This window comes from Rutidosis leptorrhynchoides, chromosome 1, assembly GCF_046630445.1.
Source record: "Rutidosis leptorrhynchoides isolate AG116_Rl617_1_P2 chromosome 1, CSIRO_AGI_Rlap_v1, whole genome shotgun sequence".
NCBI lineage: Eukaryota > Viridiplantae > Streptophyta > Magnoliopsida > Asterales > Asteraceae > Rutidosis > Rutidosis leptorrhynchoides.
In genome coordinates, this window is record NC_092333.1 from 188,047,164 (window position 1) to 188,063,264 (window position 16,101).

Here is a 16,101-nt window from a genome sequence, read left to right on the forward strand (position 1 = left end):
TCATGTTCTAAATTGTTATTATGGAGGTTTGGTTCAGGCTGGTGTGTTCTGGGTTTGGTTGGTGGTGGTGTGTTTCTTGGTTTCGTTGTGGGTGGTGTTTTTTTGGGTTTGGTTGTGGCTGGTGTGTTTTTGGGTTCAGTTGTGGCTGGTGTGTTTCTGTGTTTCATTGTGGCTGGTGCATTCGTACTCTCTTGACAATATAAATAACAATAGGGGCGTTTGCGATTGCGTATTGTAAAAACTCATTAAAGTCTTCATAATCATCCGTAATATCAAAAACATGATTATCTACCGCATATCTCATTAAAACAGGTGCATTGAGTGGCATCTCAAGCTTATTAAAGAACATTTTTAACAATATTCTTCGATTTATTGGTTTTTGAGGGCGTAATTGGGAGTTTTAACCGAATTCTAAAACAATCTAGGGGCAAAATATATGGGTATGTTGTTAATATACTCAAAAGAACCACCATAACATAGATGAACAACAAATATATCATCATTACCATAATTCATGATAATTAAATTAGTCCAAAAATGCTTAAAAGTGTACCTTTACGCCCCTGTAATCTCTGAATTTAATTTAAAATGAACTGATATGAGAGTGTTAATATTAAGTTCCAGGGACATTCTACGTATCCCAACAAAATTTTATACGTAAACATCTAAAAAATCTGATAAATTCTTATCTAGAAAATTCAATCCTGATAGGATAAGACGCAAGGACGCAAGGCGCAAGGTCGCAAAAACGTTAATATTTTGTGTCTTGCATGGGCTTGGTCGCAAGGTTTCTTGAAAACGGCCCAAATTTTTATTTAATCAGCCCCTAAGCCCGTAGAACATGGACTACTAAGTGGCTCAGTGCTCATTACATCACTACGTGCGTATGTTAGCAAAATGTGTATATCATACACCATGGATAACTCCTCACTGTATCTCACTCGCACCTGTAACCCGCGAAACTTCATCTTCTTCATTCTTCTCATAAACATACAAAATTTATGCTATCATCTTCAATGTCATCCATAGAAGCATCTACACGTTTCTTTCTATCTAATTTCCTCTCCCTTAGTTCTCCAATTTCCAGATTCAATTCATGTTCTTCGCTTTTTATTCCAAACGCATCTTCAAATACATCGTTATCTCTATCATCTGTATATATTCAAAAAATACATCGATTGAGCACAAGTCGACCGTGTATTCAGTCTGAATCGGAGTTTGAAGCACTAGAAGAAGATGAACTAGCTGAACTTGAAGATGACGTGGAGCCTGATTATGATGACGTCAGCGATGAAAATTTGGATGTAGATGAGCTTGAATTGGAAGCGGAAAACGTCGTTCGTGAATACTCGATTTCTTTAACGAAGGAATTAAAAATCGGTGCGTGTTTTACTTGTGTTTCTAGTGTTTAAGCATATATTTGAGCCTACACTGATTTTAGGTGCTGCTAATAGTAACTTTATAGGAAGAAAAAAATGCATGTTCATTTGTTGGTGAGATTGTGATAATCTGACTGCATATTTTAGAACTGGTATTATAGTGTTGTAATGAGTTTTCTAGCTCAATATCGGTTGAAGAATGTATTGGCATTTTCTTATGTTGTAGAAGAAGATCCGATTAGTGAAAACGGAAGTCGTGGACGAAAGAAGGTGCGAGAAAGTATCAAACCTGTAAATGTTAGTAAGCATATTCATACATATATTTTTCCGGTTGTTGAAATGCGTAATTCAATCTATATTTCTGTGTGTTAAAGTCTTTATAGGTAGGAAATATCTAGTGCAATTGTTGATTGGGGAATGATGTTGTTTTTGTAGCTCATTGGTTTTATTCAAGAGATTCACTTAGTAGTATTGACTAGTGAGTCTAATCTTTAATTGGTAAAATACTTCAAACTATGAATGTGGGTAGCATTCAGTTGTTGATTGTATGCAATATTCACTTGGTAGGTTGTAAACTTGTAATACGTCTTGAAAACATTTTGAGATGAATTGATGAAGTATTGGGCACAAATGAAGTATTAGTGAGTCTAATCTTTAACAACAACAACAAAACCCAACACCACATAAGTGGTGTATGGGGGAGGTGAGATGTAGACAATCCTTCCCCTATCCGAGAATAAAGACAAGTCATTTCTCCGCCCAGAGTGAAAACACTCTCAAAAGTAGAGAAAGTCATCCCTCTCTCTATTCGACGGATAGAGAGATTGCTTCCGAGTGGACCTCCGACCAATAAGTAGGATTTTTTTTTTTTTAAATAAAATAAAATTTAGACGCCATGAAAATGGTAAAATCAAATTTCCATGGGTTTTAATTCCTGCTTGAAATTTACTTTAGTTCTTTTGTATAACAAAAGAACTATTAAATTGTGATTGTAACTATCAAAACTGTTTTCAATTATGTATAGAAGTTGGTCATATCTTGTTGGAGTTGAGGCTTATAAATTTTAACAATTTGAACTTGTCTCTAATCATAGAGATAAACGGTTATTATGAAAATTTTGTAGTTGCCTGATATTAACTTAATTGATTTTCAACTTATGCAGATACCTGATCACCTTCTTCCTAAGGTTTCAATTGTTGGAAGACCGAATGTTGGTAAATCGGCATTATTTAATCGCCTTGTTGGGGTATAATTTTATCATTATCTGTCCCACTGTTATGTTTTTCTAAATAGAATTATGTCTTATTAACATAGGGAACATCCGAGGTTGTAAAAGTCGCTAGTAAGGGACTAGTCGGTTGGGACCCTGTATGGAATAATTGGCCAATTTGAATCTGTATACATTTTACGGGACTTTGACCGAATAAATTAGTAGTCGTGGGCTGGTTGGACTACTTCTAAATCTCAACTAGTCAGTCTAGTCGGCAGACTTACAACCATGGGAACATCTAAGTCGTCTAATTCAAGTAACATTTATAGCAATAACCATTGTTGTAAAAAACCCCGATTACTACCCTATTAACCATCGATCACTCCTTTTTAAGAACAGACCGATCCAATTTTCCAAAAAATTGTTTAATTAATCGGTCAACGCCGGTTAATGGGTCAAAAACGGATTCGTTGGTCAAAGTCGGTCAAAGTCAAAATTGATCAACATTATATTATGAATTTAAGATAGAATTTCAAAGTTTTTGAACAAATGAATGATTAATTTATGATTTTAGACAATTATGTTAAAGTTTATGTTTATGGTTACGGTTTTCTTCTATAATTACACATATAATTTTGAAAATTTATTATTTAAATGTATGAAAAATAAAATCCGATTGATCCCCGAATTTCTGATTACTCCTTCCAAAGTTTCTACCGATTAATTCTGAGTAGCGAATTGCGCAACCTTGGCAACAACAAGAATAATTTATTATGGAGATTATAACTTCTGATATTGTTTTAATTATATCTGTTGCAGGGTAACAAAGCTATTGTAGTTGATGAACCTGGGGTTACTCGGGATCGCTTGTATGGTAGATCCTTTTGGGGAAACCATGAATTTATGGTTATTGACACCGGAGGAGTTCTCACAGTTTCAAAGTCACAGACAGAAGTTATGGAACAACAGTTATCTGTCTCAACCACCATTGGGATGGAAGGTATTCCTCTGGCTTCTAGAGAGGCTGCTGTTGCCCGAATGCCGTCAATGATTGAGAGACAAGCTACTGTTGCAGTAGAAGAGTCATCAGTCGTTATATTTGTAGTTGATGGCCAGGTATCGTTTGTAAACCAACAACATATATTTAGTGTAATGTTTGCTTATCATGTTTAATTTGTGATACATGCTAAAAGTAGTGTAGATAGCATCATAGCGCTTGCTTTTGTCTTGTTGAAGTTCATAATAAATATCATTACCATTACCATTGTTTGAAAAGAGACAGATTTGGTGTATGTTTAGATTTGGTGTATGTTTGGCAAAACTAGCAGGTAGTTTGTAGCTGATAGATGGTAGCTCGTATACGTTTACTTTTATATGTATTCAGGTGTTTGGCAGAGTACTGAAACTGTAAAAGTAAAGAGTAAAATGGCAATAAGCTAGGAGCTACCATCTGAAACGCTAGTTCTATGAGCTTTTAGCTTATAGCTTTTTCCTCCGTCTAAAAGCTTTAAGCTCTTTTAACCAAACGAAAATTTTTAATAGATAGGAGCTTTTTCATAAAAGCTAGTAGCTAAAAACTTCAAAAAGCTCCTAACCAAACATAGCCGTAGAGATGTAGAGCTATTTATTTTTTGAATGCAGGTTTTGTAGTAATCTAAGATATGAAATTGCAGAAGTGCTATCAATTTATAAAATACAAATTACCTTCCTTATTACGTCAGTTAATTGCCCATTTCACTAGAATAATCTAATAAGATCTCAAGTACTGACTTAGAATGAAATCTTTACATCATAATTGTGGAAGTGCCATCAGTTTTACTTCATTGTGATAATTAATCTATGTTTTTGCTCAACATGCTATATGTTTCTACTTTGCAGCCTTTGATAGTTATTGCAATTTGTGTTTTTAAAAGTATGTCATAATTCTTGATTTCTTTCTGTTAACCTTCATTTTTTGTATCAATACTGCAAGCTTCTCTGGTTGCTTGTCCCTGTTGAATCCTTGTGTTGTGAGGGCCCTACATAACTAACTTTGAACAGGCCGGCTTGAATGCAGCTGATGTGGAAATAGGGGACTGGCTTCGAAGAAATTATTCACACAAAACTATCATACTGGCCGTTAATAAGTGTGAATCACCACGCAAAGGAGTAATGCAAGCATCAGAATTTTGGTCTCTTGGGTAAGCCAATTCCATTTCTAACTTCTGGTAGTTTGTCATTGATAAGGCTCAAAATCAAATAGTTTACTTTTAGATGCATTAGTTGATGAAGTCACATATCTAAAATTTGAAATTGACCGGCTACTTACCAAATTATATACCTAAGTTCATATGTGATTATATGAAATCCAATTTTCTTAGGTTTACGCCACTTCCTATATCTGCTGTTTCTGGAACTGGAACTGGAGAGCTTCTTGATCTTGTGTGCGCTGGTGTAGGAATAACCGAGGTACTCTCCTTCCATGTGCATTAATAAAGCACGGGTATATGTAATTACTGTTGCGTATTCTTAAAAAATTAGTGATATTTACATACAGGATGCAGATATTCAGAATAAAGAAGAAGACTACGTCCCTTCAATTGCGATTGTGGGACGTCCAAATGTCGGTAAAAGTAGTATTTTGAATGCATTGGTTGGAGAGGACCGAACCATTGTTAGTCCAGTTAGTGGAACCACACGAGATGCCATTGATACTGAGTTTGAAGGACCAGATGGCCAGGTTTTTCTCTTACAATAAACAGAGTCTATAAGCTAGTAATGTACTTTAGACGGATTTATATTTCGTTAATTGAACTTTGTTTTTTGACCATAGAAAAGCAACGTATTATAAAAATTGCTGATATATGGTAAGCAACATTCAAATTTTTTAATTTGTGATATCTCTGACCCAGTCACGTGTCAATTACGATGATGGAAAGCTGACATGTTGGTAACTTTGACCATGTTGACAGTTCCTGATGTGGCATTCACTGATATATCCATGGTTGTAAAAGTCGGTCAAGTCAGGGACGAGACGGGGACGAGTCAGCGTTGACCAACATTGACTTTTAGTAATATATAAATAAATAAATTAAACATATATGTATTACACATAGATATATCAAACATAAAACATAAGATATATGCCACAAAATCTAAACTTAAAAATTCAAATTTTTACCTAACTTTGACCGACTCAGACCCGACTCTGACTGACTTTACCGACTTTTACAGACTTTTTAGTGTTGACAGACGTTTAAGGCGTTTTTGGGCGACTCGGGACGGGATAGTCTACAAACCAACGCGTTGGCCAATGCATCGGCTGACTCGCCTGACTTTTACAATAATGGATATAATATATTCAAACTGATTAACTTGAGAAAAATCCAAATAGATATTACTATATTAGACTAAAGCAAGTTACAATTTTATATATGTTCTAAATCAATATATATCTTGCAGAAATTTCGTCTCATTGATACTGCTGGTATTAGGAGAAGGGCGGCTGTGGCTTCATCAGGTAGCACCACAGAAGCTTTGTCTGTTAATAGAGCATTTCGTGCAGTTCGACGTTCCGATGTCGTGGCTCTTGTAATCGAGGCTTTGGCCTGTATTACAGAGCAGGTATAATGTTTGTAAATTTCCTTATCTAGAAAGTTCTAGATCAATCAAGGTTTGGATACTTTCTAAAGTTGGAAACATACAATAGAATCTTAGGTGAGTTGGATACTTTTTATAACCCAAGGAAGAATACATGACTTTATATTTTGGGTATAGGATTACAAGATTGCAGAAAGAATAGAAAGGGAAGGCAAAGGGTGTCTGATTGTTGTGAACAAATGGGACACGATACCAAATAAAAACCAACAGACAACATTGCATTACGAAGAAGATGTTAGGACGAAGCTTCGCATTCTCAACTGGGCACCTATTGTTTATTCAACTGCAATAGTTGGGAACAGCGTTGATAAGTACGTTTCTATTCTTTATTATTTATATCTCCTTAAAAACTTACTATTTGTGTCATATTGATCAATACCACAGTTTTACTTTTGACCCCTTATGTATTTTATTTATTGAATTAAATTGTAATAAATAAATGAAATACTCCAGAATCATTGTTGCTGCAAGTGATGTTGAAAAAGAGAGATCTAGGAGACTTAGTACAGCCACATTGAATCAAGTGGTGCACGAGGCTTTAGCTTTTAAGTCGCCACCTAGGACAAGAGGTGGAAAAAGAGGACGCCTTTATTATTGCACTCAGGTAATTATGTAATGCTATTGGTTTTGGCAATTATCTTATTACTGCAGCCATTTAACCTTTTTAATCACATTTTATTTTATGGTGGTGATCCGTGTACCTGATTAAATGCCTTTTACAGGCAGCTATAAGGCCGCCTACTTTTGTTTTCTTTGTGAATGATTCAAAACTTTTCCCTGAAACGTACCGGCGTTATATGGAGAAACAACTTAGATCTGATGCTGGATTTTTGGGCACCCCGATACGTCTTTTATGGCGCAGTCGGAAGAAATCGGAGAGGGATGCTGGTAAGCATTAACAGGCACCATTTTCATTGTTATTATTCATTGCTTCTCACATTTAAGTTCAGTAGTATAAAACAAGTTAGTACTTTGCTTGCGAGTCTTGTTTTTTGCAAAGTAAATTGGTCCAAAAAATGCGATAATTGGCTGGGCACACTTCGATATATGAACATGAAAGTAGTTGTATTATTGGTTACATGACCACAAGGTTTTGCTGTAAAGTTTATTGCTTGTCTAGCTATACCATAAGTTATAAAAGACACCAGATGAAGACGAGTCTGTTGAGACGAGGCTGAGAGTCGAGACGGACGTTGACCAACGTTGACTTGTATTACATATAAATACGTAAAACACAAAAAAAAAAAAAAAATTACATAAATATTTTAAAAATAAATGATTTATATAAGATGATGTGGTGTTAGTTTAAATAATATATAGGTATTTATAATGTAATGTTTTCAATAATTATAGTGTATTCATATATTTATCTTTACGGGATACTATGTAAGTCAATTTTTTTCCCAGCTAATTTTCAAATGGGTATTGGACTTCTGTTTACACTAGAACAAGGCTAGACAGAAAGTCAACTTTTGACTGACATTGACCTGACTTGTGACTATGACTGACTTATTAAACGTTTTTCTGGACGGGCTAGTCACCAAACTGCTGCAACCGCCGTTTGTAACCATGACTGATGCCCCCATCACATCAGAAACTGATGGTGTTTTGCATTTACTAAAAGCTATTTACCTTTCTGATTATGGTTACATTTGGCTATCAGAATACATGACTTTATATTTTGTCTTTCTTGTTACCATCCTCAAATAAAATGAATAATTTATTAATAATATACATATGATATATTAACGCATATCTATGTATGTGCAGGTCAAGATTCAACATCAAAACCAAAACCAAATCTCACGTAAAAAGTTGGCAGTTGCAACATGATCCATCGATCTTGTAGTTTAGGTGGAGGTGTTTTAACTCACAGCAACTACTGCCATCAATTTTATGATTTATGTTATACAGTAAGATTCATAATTTCTGTACGGTCTTAATTTAGTGCAAAGCTTCGAGCCTTCAGCTGTCATTTTATGAAACTATTGGGGCATTAAAACCGGCCTACAGGGAGGGTAGTTGGGAGTTTTAATGGTGCATTTCAGACAATTGTGGGCACAAATTTTTTAATGCACCTACAAGGACTTACACACAACAGTTGCATTACATTATTATGTAACTTATAATTGTACAGATTTGGTCGATATATGTAATATACTCCTTGTAGGCTTAACTTGAAGTCTTGAACTGTCTTTTATAGTAAGGTTACCGGACTGGACTTTGTGCTAAATCGCATAACCTAACCACCTTTGTTTGCATAATGAAATTGGTCAAGTATCCGTATTTGATCATATCTTAACTAACATTAACGGCCGTGTACCACCATTTTTTGATTTCTACGTCACCGACATCAATACACACAGTGAAACACTTTCAATGCACATTTATGTGCCTTTTTGTGTACACATGAAAACCTTTAAACGTACTTGACAGCCTAACAGGTACCGGATCAGTGTTGATGACACCCACGTGAAACACACATGGTCTTTGTCAAGAAGCTTAATTAGTGTTTTATTTTGGTGGGTGTGTATTAAAGTTGTTGAGAGTCTGATCGGTTTCTTCATCAAGTTTTAGCATAAGCTGTATAGCCTCGTGAAATGAATTTTGGTTCGTTTTGGTCAAGGGTATTACAGATATTGGCCGGGTTATTTTTTTTTTTGAAAAGCAGGATGAAATAAATAACAAAACAAGGAAAACAATACAAGGCATCGACCGCACAAAGGAAAGGCCGATCCACAATATCACGAACAACAAATGGGAAGTAGAGAAAGCAACCCACACGAGATTATAAAACTAAAAATACATAAGGGTTTACAAGCCAATTTAACCAATCGATATGTTTTCCTTTGATTCTACTCGAGATCCATTCGAACGATTTAACTTGTATTTCGTTTACAATTACCGAGGCACTCCAAGAGTCATTTTGGCCGGGTTATACTTGTCAGAAGGCTATCATCTATAAATTGAATGGTACGAGGGACTTACTCAGGAAATGTTTTTCTATCCCGAAAAAACTAGAGGCATCATTAAAATGATCAAGACCACAAAAACTGACAACCCACAAAAAATAGAACCTTACAAAAACAACGAAAGAACGCCACAAAAAGACCCCACAAGCCTTGGACGTTGAAATTCCGCAACTCCGCTCCATTGATTTTTCTAGGCTTCGCTTTGTTTAAAAAAAAAAAAAACAAAAAAAAACAAAAAAAAAATGGGATGCACTCCCTCCTTCAACTTGTCATATCCAATAATCCAAATTGTCTCTCTCCTATCAATTTTGAACCGTAATAACTATATTCTGAAAGAATTAGATTTCACTATCATCACCATTAAACTTATTGTTTTTACGAACAGATCAGTACTAACCTCATTTTGATCTCACACCTGAAATGTTGCATGTGATTACACGTTGGGTGTCAAGTAGCAGTGAATTTAGTATTGTTGTGTTTGCAAAAATGAGATGATTTTAAGGGTGGTGTAGTGATATCTGAATCTTTCAAATTAGAGGGTAAATGTGCGGATCCAGAAATTTTTTTCACCGGGGGCGAATTTTTTTTTTTAAAACGTAGGGATTTTTTTTTTTTTTGCAAAATATAGATATTTTGGAGCAAAATATAGAGTTTTTTTAAGCAAAATTTGAAGGTTTTTGACCAAAATACGAAGGTTTTGGGGCAAAATATGAAGGGTTTGGGGCAAAAATTTTTTTCCACCAGGGGCAAAATCGAAAAACTGAAAAAATTTGCACTAAAATTTCGAAATCCACCGGGGGCGGTCCCCCCCCCCCCCCCCCCCCCCCTCCTCTCTCTTAATACACTGGATCCGCCAGTTAGGGTAATGGTGGATCAAAATTTATAAAGGTAAATATGTTATTTCGATTCCGCCCAAATATTTTATTTCGATTTGGTTTAGGTTTTCAACCTTGCAAAGTAACTTAAAATTCTCTAAAACATCCAAAATTAAGACAACACTAATATATAGCTTTATTTAGCATCTCCATATCCATGTCTTCATCATCATCAGATATAACCCTAAATTTCTATTGCTCTTCGTTTTTTTTACCCACATTCCTTCAACCCACTTTCCTTAGATCTGTTCCCTACCTTGCTTTGTGGTTGTCTTTGTATGAGCCTCTGGGATATTCGACGATGAACACCTTGGTTGGATTTTTCCTATCATGTGCTTTATATGCTCTAAACCGTGTATCGACAAGGAAAATAGTGTTCTTCCTTTCTCAATAATGATCAAAACTTGGTTATTGATTAATCACGCAGGCTTGCCAGAGTGGCCACTGAGTTACCAAATGAAGCACACCACCCGGGTACAACTCTTGGCTATGTAAATTGTTCAAAAAGGGAGTGTGACAAGAGGGTGCGCATAATACGCAATTCACCCGGTACCAAGTCTCGCACTCCGGCGGCTTGATTACCCGAGGTTTTACATTCTATGGAGGAGCCAATGTGCTCGTTCATACATATTAGGGTTTCCTCGTTTATCCAAAAAAAACTTGATTATTGACTAAAGAATTAGTACCATAAAAAAAAAAGAAACAAACATGAAGTATGTTCAATTACACAAACTGAAACTTGGAGAAGAGTATAATGTACATATGTATTAATCATTGATGTTTTAATTCATCACTTCACTACATATATAAAGGTAAAAGATTTTGGACATTTAATTATAAAATTATGATTCATCAATTGACCAATCAAACTCAAGTTTTATCGATTCAATTGACCAATCAAAACTCAAGTTTTATTTATTATTAAATTAAGTTCAATATATATTAATAATAATAGATAGATAAACATTTAAAAGAAAATATAAAAATATAAAAAATAGAATATGTTTTTATCGTGGCTTCATAATTTTCAATTGTCTCAATTTTTTCTTTCGCTTTTATTTTTCTTAAAATTCATAGGAATTCAAATATTAGGCTATACTAATTTATCTATATAGTTAATATTAAAATCTTATAATGGTTATGTCATTATTAGGCTAATTCAATTGTTAAGAAAAAATCAAAAAGAAAAAGAAAAAAATCTAAGCATGGTGGGTGATGTCATTAATCTAAATAATTTTGAATTATTTTAATCAATTATTTTGAATTGATTACGAGAAGATATAAAAGCTAGGTAGAAGGAAACCAATTCTAAATATATATTTTAGTATACATTTTTAATATAAAATGACAACCAATATTATCTCTTATGATTAGATGTAGATTGTTTAATATGCATTTTAGGTGTTTGATGAAATGTTCAGCTGACGAGTTTCTTAGCCGGACTCTGTGATTCCAAGGGTCATTAAACTAAATAACTTTAGCATTTACGTTCACTTAATATCTAAAACATATCATTAAACTGTTTCGATTAAACAAACCCGTAGTTCCACGAGTCATTTCACTAGTAAAGAATTATGCTAGTAGCTAATACTATATATTACACTACATATTATCCATTAACTAAATGAAGTAAAGTAAAAGCTTCTACGTAATTTCATTGAATTAATGACTCTTGAAAGAACTCTTAGTTGTTGTTATTATTACTATCTATAATATAATCTATCATCTATATCTATCTATCTATATATCTATAAATATTGACTCCTACAGTCATAAGTATGCTTATTAACTCAATAAAATTTATCTAATATTGACTCCTACAGTCATAAGTATGCTTATTAACTCAATAAAATTTATCTAAGTCATTTATTAGACGGGTAAAAAAGTAAAAAATTTATGATAGTAAAAACGTTAAAAAAATTTAAAAAATATTAAATAATTATATATATCTATAAATATTGACTCCTAGAGTCATAAATATGCTTATTAACTCAATAAAATTTATCTAAGTCATTTATTAAACGGGTAAAAAAGTAAAAAAATTTATGATGCTAAAAATGTTAAAAAAAAAAACTAAAAAACTACATTAAATAAAAATGTCATAAATTATATTTAATTAATTGATGATCCATAAATAGATAAACTTTTCATCTTTTAATTAAAGTCAGTTATTCTTTTTTGTAGCCTATAAATATTTCATCTCCATTTTATTTTTCCATATCAATCATCTTCATCTCCATTCTGTTTTTCATATCAATCATCCACAAGACCATACCATATTACCAATGTTGTATTTGTGAGTTTTTTTTTTTTTTTTTAAGATGGAAAGAAGAAAAAATGATATATATATATTATTATTGTAGCTAATATATATATATATATATATATATATTGACTCCTAGAGTCATAATTCATAAATATTCTTATTAGCTCAATAAAATTTATCTAAGTAATTTATTAGACGGGTAAAAAAGTAAAAAAAAATATGATGGTAAAAAAGTTAAAAAAAAGTTAAAACTATATTAAATAAAAATGTCCTAAATTATATTTATTTAATTGATGATCCATAAATAGGTAAATTTTTCATCTTCTAATTAAAGTCAGTTATTCTTTTTTGTAGCCTATAAATATTTCATCTCCATTTCATTTTTACATATCAATCATCTTCATCTCCATTCCATTTTTTCTTATCAATCATTCACAAGAGCACACAATATTACCAATGTTGTATTATTGAGTTTTTTTTAAGATGGAAAGAAGAAGAAATGATATACTCCCTCCGTCCCAAATCTATTGTCCATTATTTCATTTTTGAATGTCCCAAATTAATTGTTCAGATTCTTTTTCAACCAATCAAAAGAGGTTAATCTGGAGAGAGAAGATATGTTATTGGTAGAGAATGAAGTTAGTGAAATTTTCTAAAACTGTGTATTTTTTGTTTGGGGACAATAGATTTTGGGACGGAGGGAGTATAGATTATTATTGTACCTATAGTGTGTGTGTGTGTGTGTGTATATATATATATATATATATATATATATATATATATATATATATATATATATATATATATATATATATATTATTAAAAATATATGTTTGTTTGTGTTTGTAGCTATCAAAGAAACACCAATTTCAAAATATTGTAAAGCCTTTTTTTTTTTTTTTTGAAAGGCAAGAATTATAAAAATCCAAGGATACATCAAAGGTACATCCATAAGTCCTGGATGAACCAGCACGATACAAAAACACTAAACTATATACAATCTAGGGAGCAAAGGTTGCGACCTAAATCTCTACGAAACTACATACATATAAGGATTAACTAACTAACTAAACCAATCGATGGAAACACCTTTGAGTCTAGCCGAGATCCATTCGAATGATTTAACTTGAATCTCATTAAGAATCACCGGAGAAATACTACGTTTGCCTTGAAACACCAAAGAATTACAGTGCTTCCATATCGAATAAGCGCATATCCACTCTACGTCTTGCCAAAATTTTGATCCGAGAGAAGACATAGCATACGAAGATTTACCCCGAAGTAAATCGGATGCACATGTGGTGGTATTGAAATTCCACCACTTTAAAATACGAGCCCACACGTCCGAAGAAGATTTACATTCGAATAAAGCATGATCTACCGATTCAAGACCGTCATCACAAACGGGGCATCGGACACTATGTAAGTCAATGCCCCGCTTGTCAAGTTCGATCCTAACTGGCAATCTTTTTTTTAAGGCTCTCCAAACAAAAACTTCTATTTTTTTGGGGACAAGATTGTTTCTCAGAGTCTCTTGTGTCGGAGGAGACTCGCTACCAAGTAGCTCACTGTCAATAAGCTTCGATAAGTTTTTTACCTCGAAAATACCGTTACTTGCAAGAGACCAAGGCCATGTCTCTTGGCGATTGAAATCGAAGGATATTGTTTTCAATAAGTTGCAAAATTCCTCCAGCTCACCTGCCGTACGCCCTCTAGGATCCCTTGACCAACACCATTCAAACCGAATACACACAGAACCTGAATTACCCCTACGGCTTGAAGAAGCTTCACTCAACTGACCTTCTGTTTGAACCCCTACGAACTCGCCCGCTGACCGAAGCTGCTGTGATTGATGTTGACCATCCATGACTGAACCAAAAACCTGTGGTTGACCACCGAAGACTGAACCGGATGCCTATTGGGCCTAACCCGCGACTTGAGTCTGCTGAACTAAAATATTGGAAGGCTGCAACCCCGATTTAACTCGATCAGAAATCAACGCAGACTTGTTTGCATAAAGTCTAGATAATCTGGGAAAAGCACATTTGAGACTCTCCGAACCGCACCACACTTCATTCCAAAATTCTGTTGAACTACCATCACCTATAGATCGCCTAAATGAACTTGAGAATGGGATGTTTAGATCTTCAATTTGGAAACCTGCATATATAATGTTATTCCAAATACCCAAAGACAAGAGATGAGCGAGCCCACCTCCCGACCTCAAGCCGCCGTCAATTCCATAAATGCTACGAATCACCTTGACCCATAAGCAATTGGTTTCGGTTTTGAACCTCCACCACCACTTGGCCAAGAGAGCAAGATTTTTACTTTTGAACGACCCAATGTTCAAACCCCCATCCCCCCCTCATATGGTAGGAAAGTTGTGGCCCACTTAACCCAAGACATTTTTGTGCCTAAAAGGTCCCCACCCCAAAAGAATTTTCGCCTCACACTCTCTACAATTTTAAGTACGCAAGGCGGAGCACGGAAGAGTGCAAATTAATACAATGAAAGACTATTAAGAACCGATTTTAGGAGTACTAACCGACCACCAAAGGACATCGAACGCATTTTCCATTCCGAAAGTCTTTTCTTAATCTTGATGATTATAGGATCCCAATCTTTTACTTATTCATTTTAGCACCAATCGGTAATCCAAGATAAATAAATGGAAATTTACTAGCTTGACATCCCATTCTACTAGCAAGACCATTAATTTCTACCGAATCCACACCCACACCGTAAAGACAACTTTTGTGAAAATTTACCTTCAAACTCGAAGCTAATTCAAAACATCTCAAGATATTAGTGAGGTTGTGTGCGTTAACTTTAGACCATTCACCAAGAAACATCGTGTCATTCGCATATTGCAAGTGTGTTATCAAAACCTTATCCTTCCCAATTTCCACACCTTTAAAAATACCTCTAGATATCGCGGCTTTGGTAAGGATGTTAAGCCCTTCCGCGACAAGTATGAAAAGAAAGGGAGATAAAGGATCTCCTTGGTGAACACCACGACCAAGATTGAACTCACGGGTAGGGGATCCATTAATAAGAATGGAGATACTAGCCGATTTTAAACAAGCAAGGATCCACTTACACCATTTATCACCGAATCCCATATATCTCATGACTTCTAAAAGGAAATCCCAATTCACACTATCAAATGCCTTTTCAAAATCGACTTTAAAAATAAGACCTTTCACTTTATTTGATTTCAAGTACTCAATAGATTCATTAGCCACAAGAACACCATCAAGAATATACCTCTCCCTTAGAAACGCACTTTGCTCCGAGCCTACAAGTCTCGGACTTACCTTCCTTAGCCGATTGGAGAGGATCTTGGCAACAATTTTGTAGAAACTACTAATTATGCTTATAGGTCTATAATCACCGAGCGTAATGGGATCATTCTTCTTAGGAACTAAAGTAACAAATGAGGCGTTGCAACCCTTCGAGTGAAATGTCCCGTTCTTATTGATTAAAAACGTTCCATATTAATTGATTTCGTTGCGAGGTTTTGACCTCTATATGAGACGTTTTTCAAAGACTGCATTCATTTTTAAAACAAACCATAACCTTTATTTCATCAATAAAGGTTTAAAAAGCTTTACGTAGATTATCAAATAATGATAATCTAAAATATCCTGTTTACACACGACCATTACATAATGGTTTACAATACAAATATGTTACAACAAAATAAGTTTCTTGAATGCATTTTTTACACAATATCATACAAGCATGGACTCCAAAT

General features: G+C 34.2%; 2 protein-coding genes across 3 annotated transcripts; one reads left to right on the forward strand and one right to left on the reverse strand.

Moving 5' to 3' along the window:
* The first annotated feature begins 931 nt into the window (after positions 1–931).
* On the forward strand, positions 932–8,410 carry LOC139867559 (uncharacterized). Of its 2 annotated transcripts, none has more exons than XM_071855930.1 (12): positions 932–1,380; positions 1,606–1,676; positions 2,542–2,625; positions 3,409–3,705; positions 4,630–4,769; positions 4,950–5,037; positions 5,126–5,308; positions 6,031–6,192; positions 6,346–6,539; positions 6,682–6,832; positions 6,951–7,116; positions 7,999–8,410. In XM_071855930.1, exons 1-12 carry the CDS (start codon positions 1,002–1,004, stop codon positions 8,037–8,039), a joined length of 1,956 nt encoding a protein of 651 aa, XP_071712031.1. In that variant the 5' UTR covers positions 932–1,001; the 3' UTR covers positions 8,040–8,410. The 2 variants fall into 2 exon arrangements, with proteins under 2 accessions (XP_071712031.1, XP_071712038.1); XM_071855937.1 differs by having other exon boundaries at positions 1,606–1,649.
* A 4,994-nt stretch (positions 8,411–13,404) lies between these two features.
* LOC139893076 (uncharacterized) lies at positions 13,405–14,208 on the reverse strand. Its single transcript, XM_071876215.1, has one exon. It carries the CDS (start codon positions 14,206–14,208, stop codon positions 13,405–13,407), a length of 804 nt encoding a protein of 267 aa, XP_071732316.1.
* Positions 14,209–16,101: the final 1,893 nt, after the last annotated feature.

Excerpts from the sequence above, each read along its gene's own strand:
- LOC139867559 (XM_071855930.1), top strand. The coding sequence starts at position 1,002 with ATGCTATCATCTTCAATGTCATCCATAGAAGCATCTACACGTTTCTTT. Across the intron at positions 6,193-6,345 it reads TGGCCTGTATTACAGAGCAG|GATTACAAGATTGCAGAAAG; the intron begins GTATAATGTTTG and ends TTTTGGGTATAG. Across the intron at positions 7,117-7,998 it reads GAAATCGGAGAGGGATGCTG|GTCAAGATTCAACATCAAAA; the intron begins GTAAGCATTAAC and ends ATGTATGTGCAG.
- LOC139893076 (XM_071876215.1), bottom strand. The coding sequence starts at position 14,208 with ATGGATGGTCAACATCAATCACAGCAGCTTCGGTCAGCGGGCGAGTTC.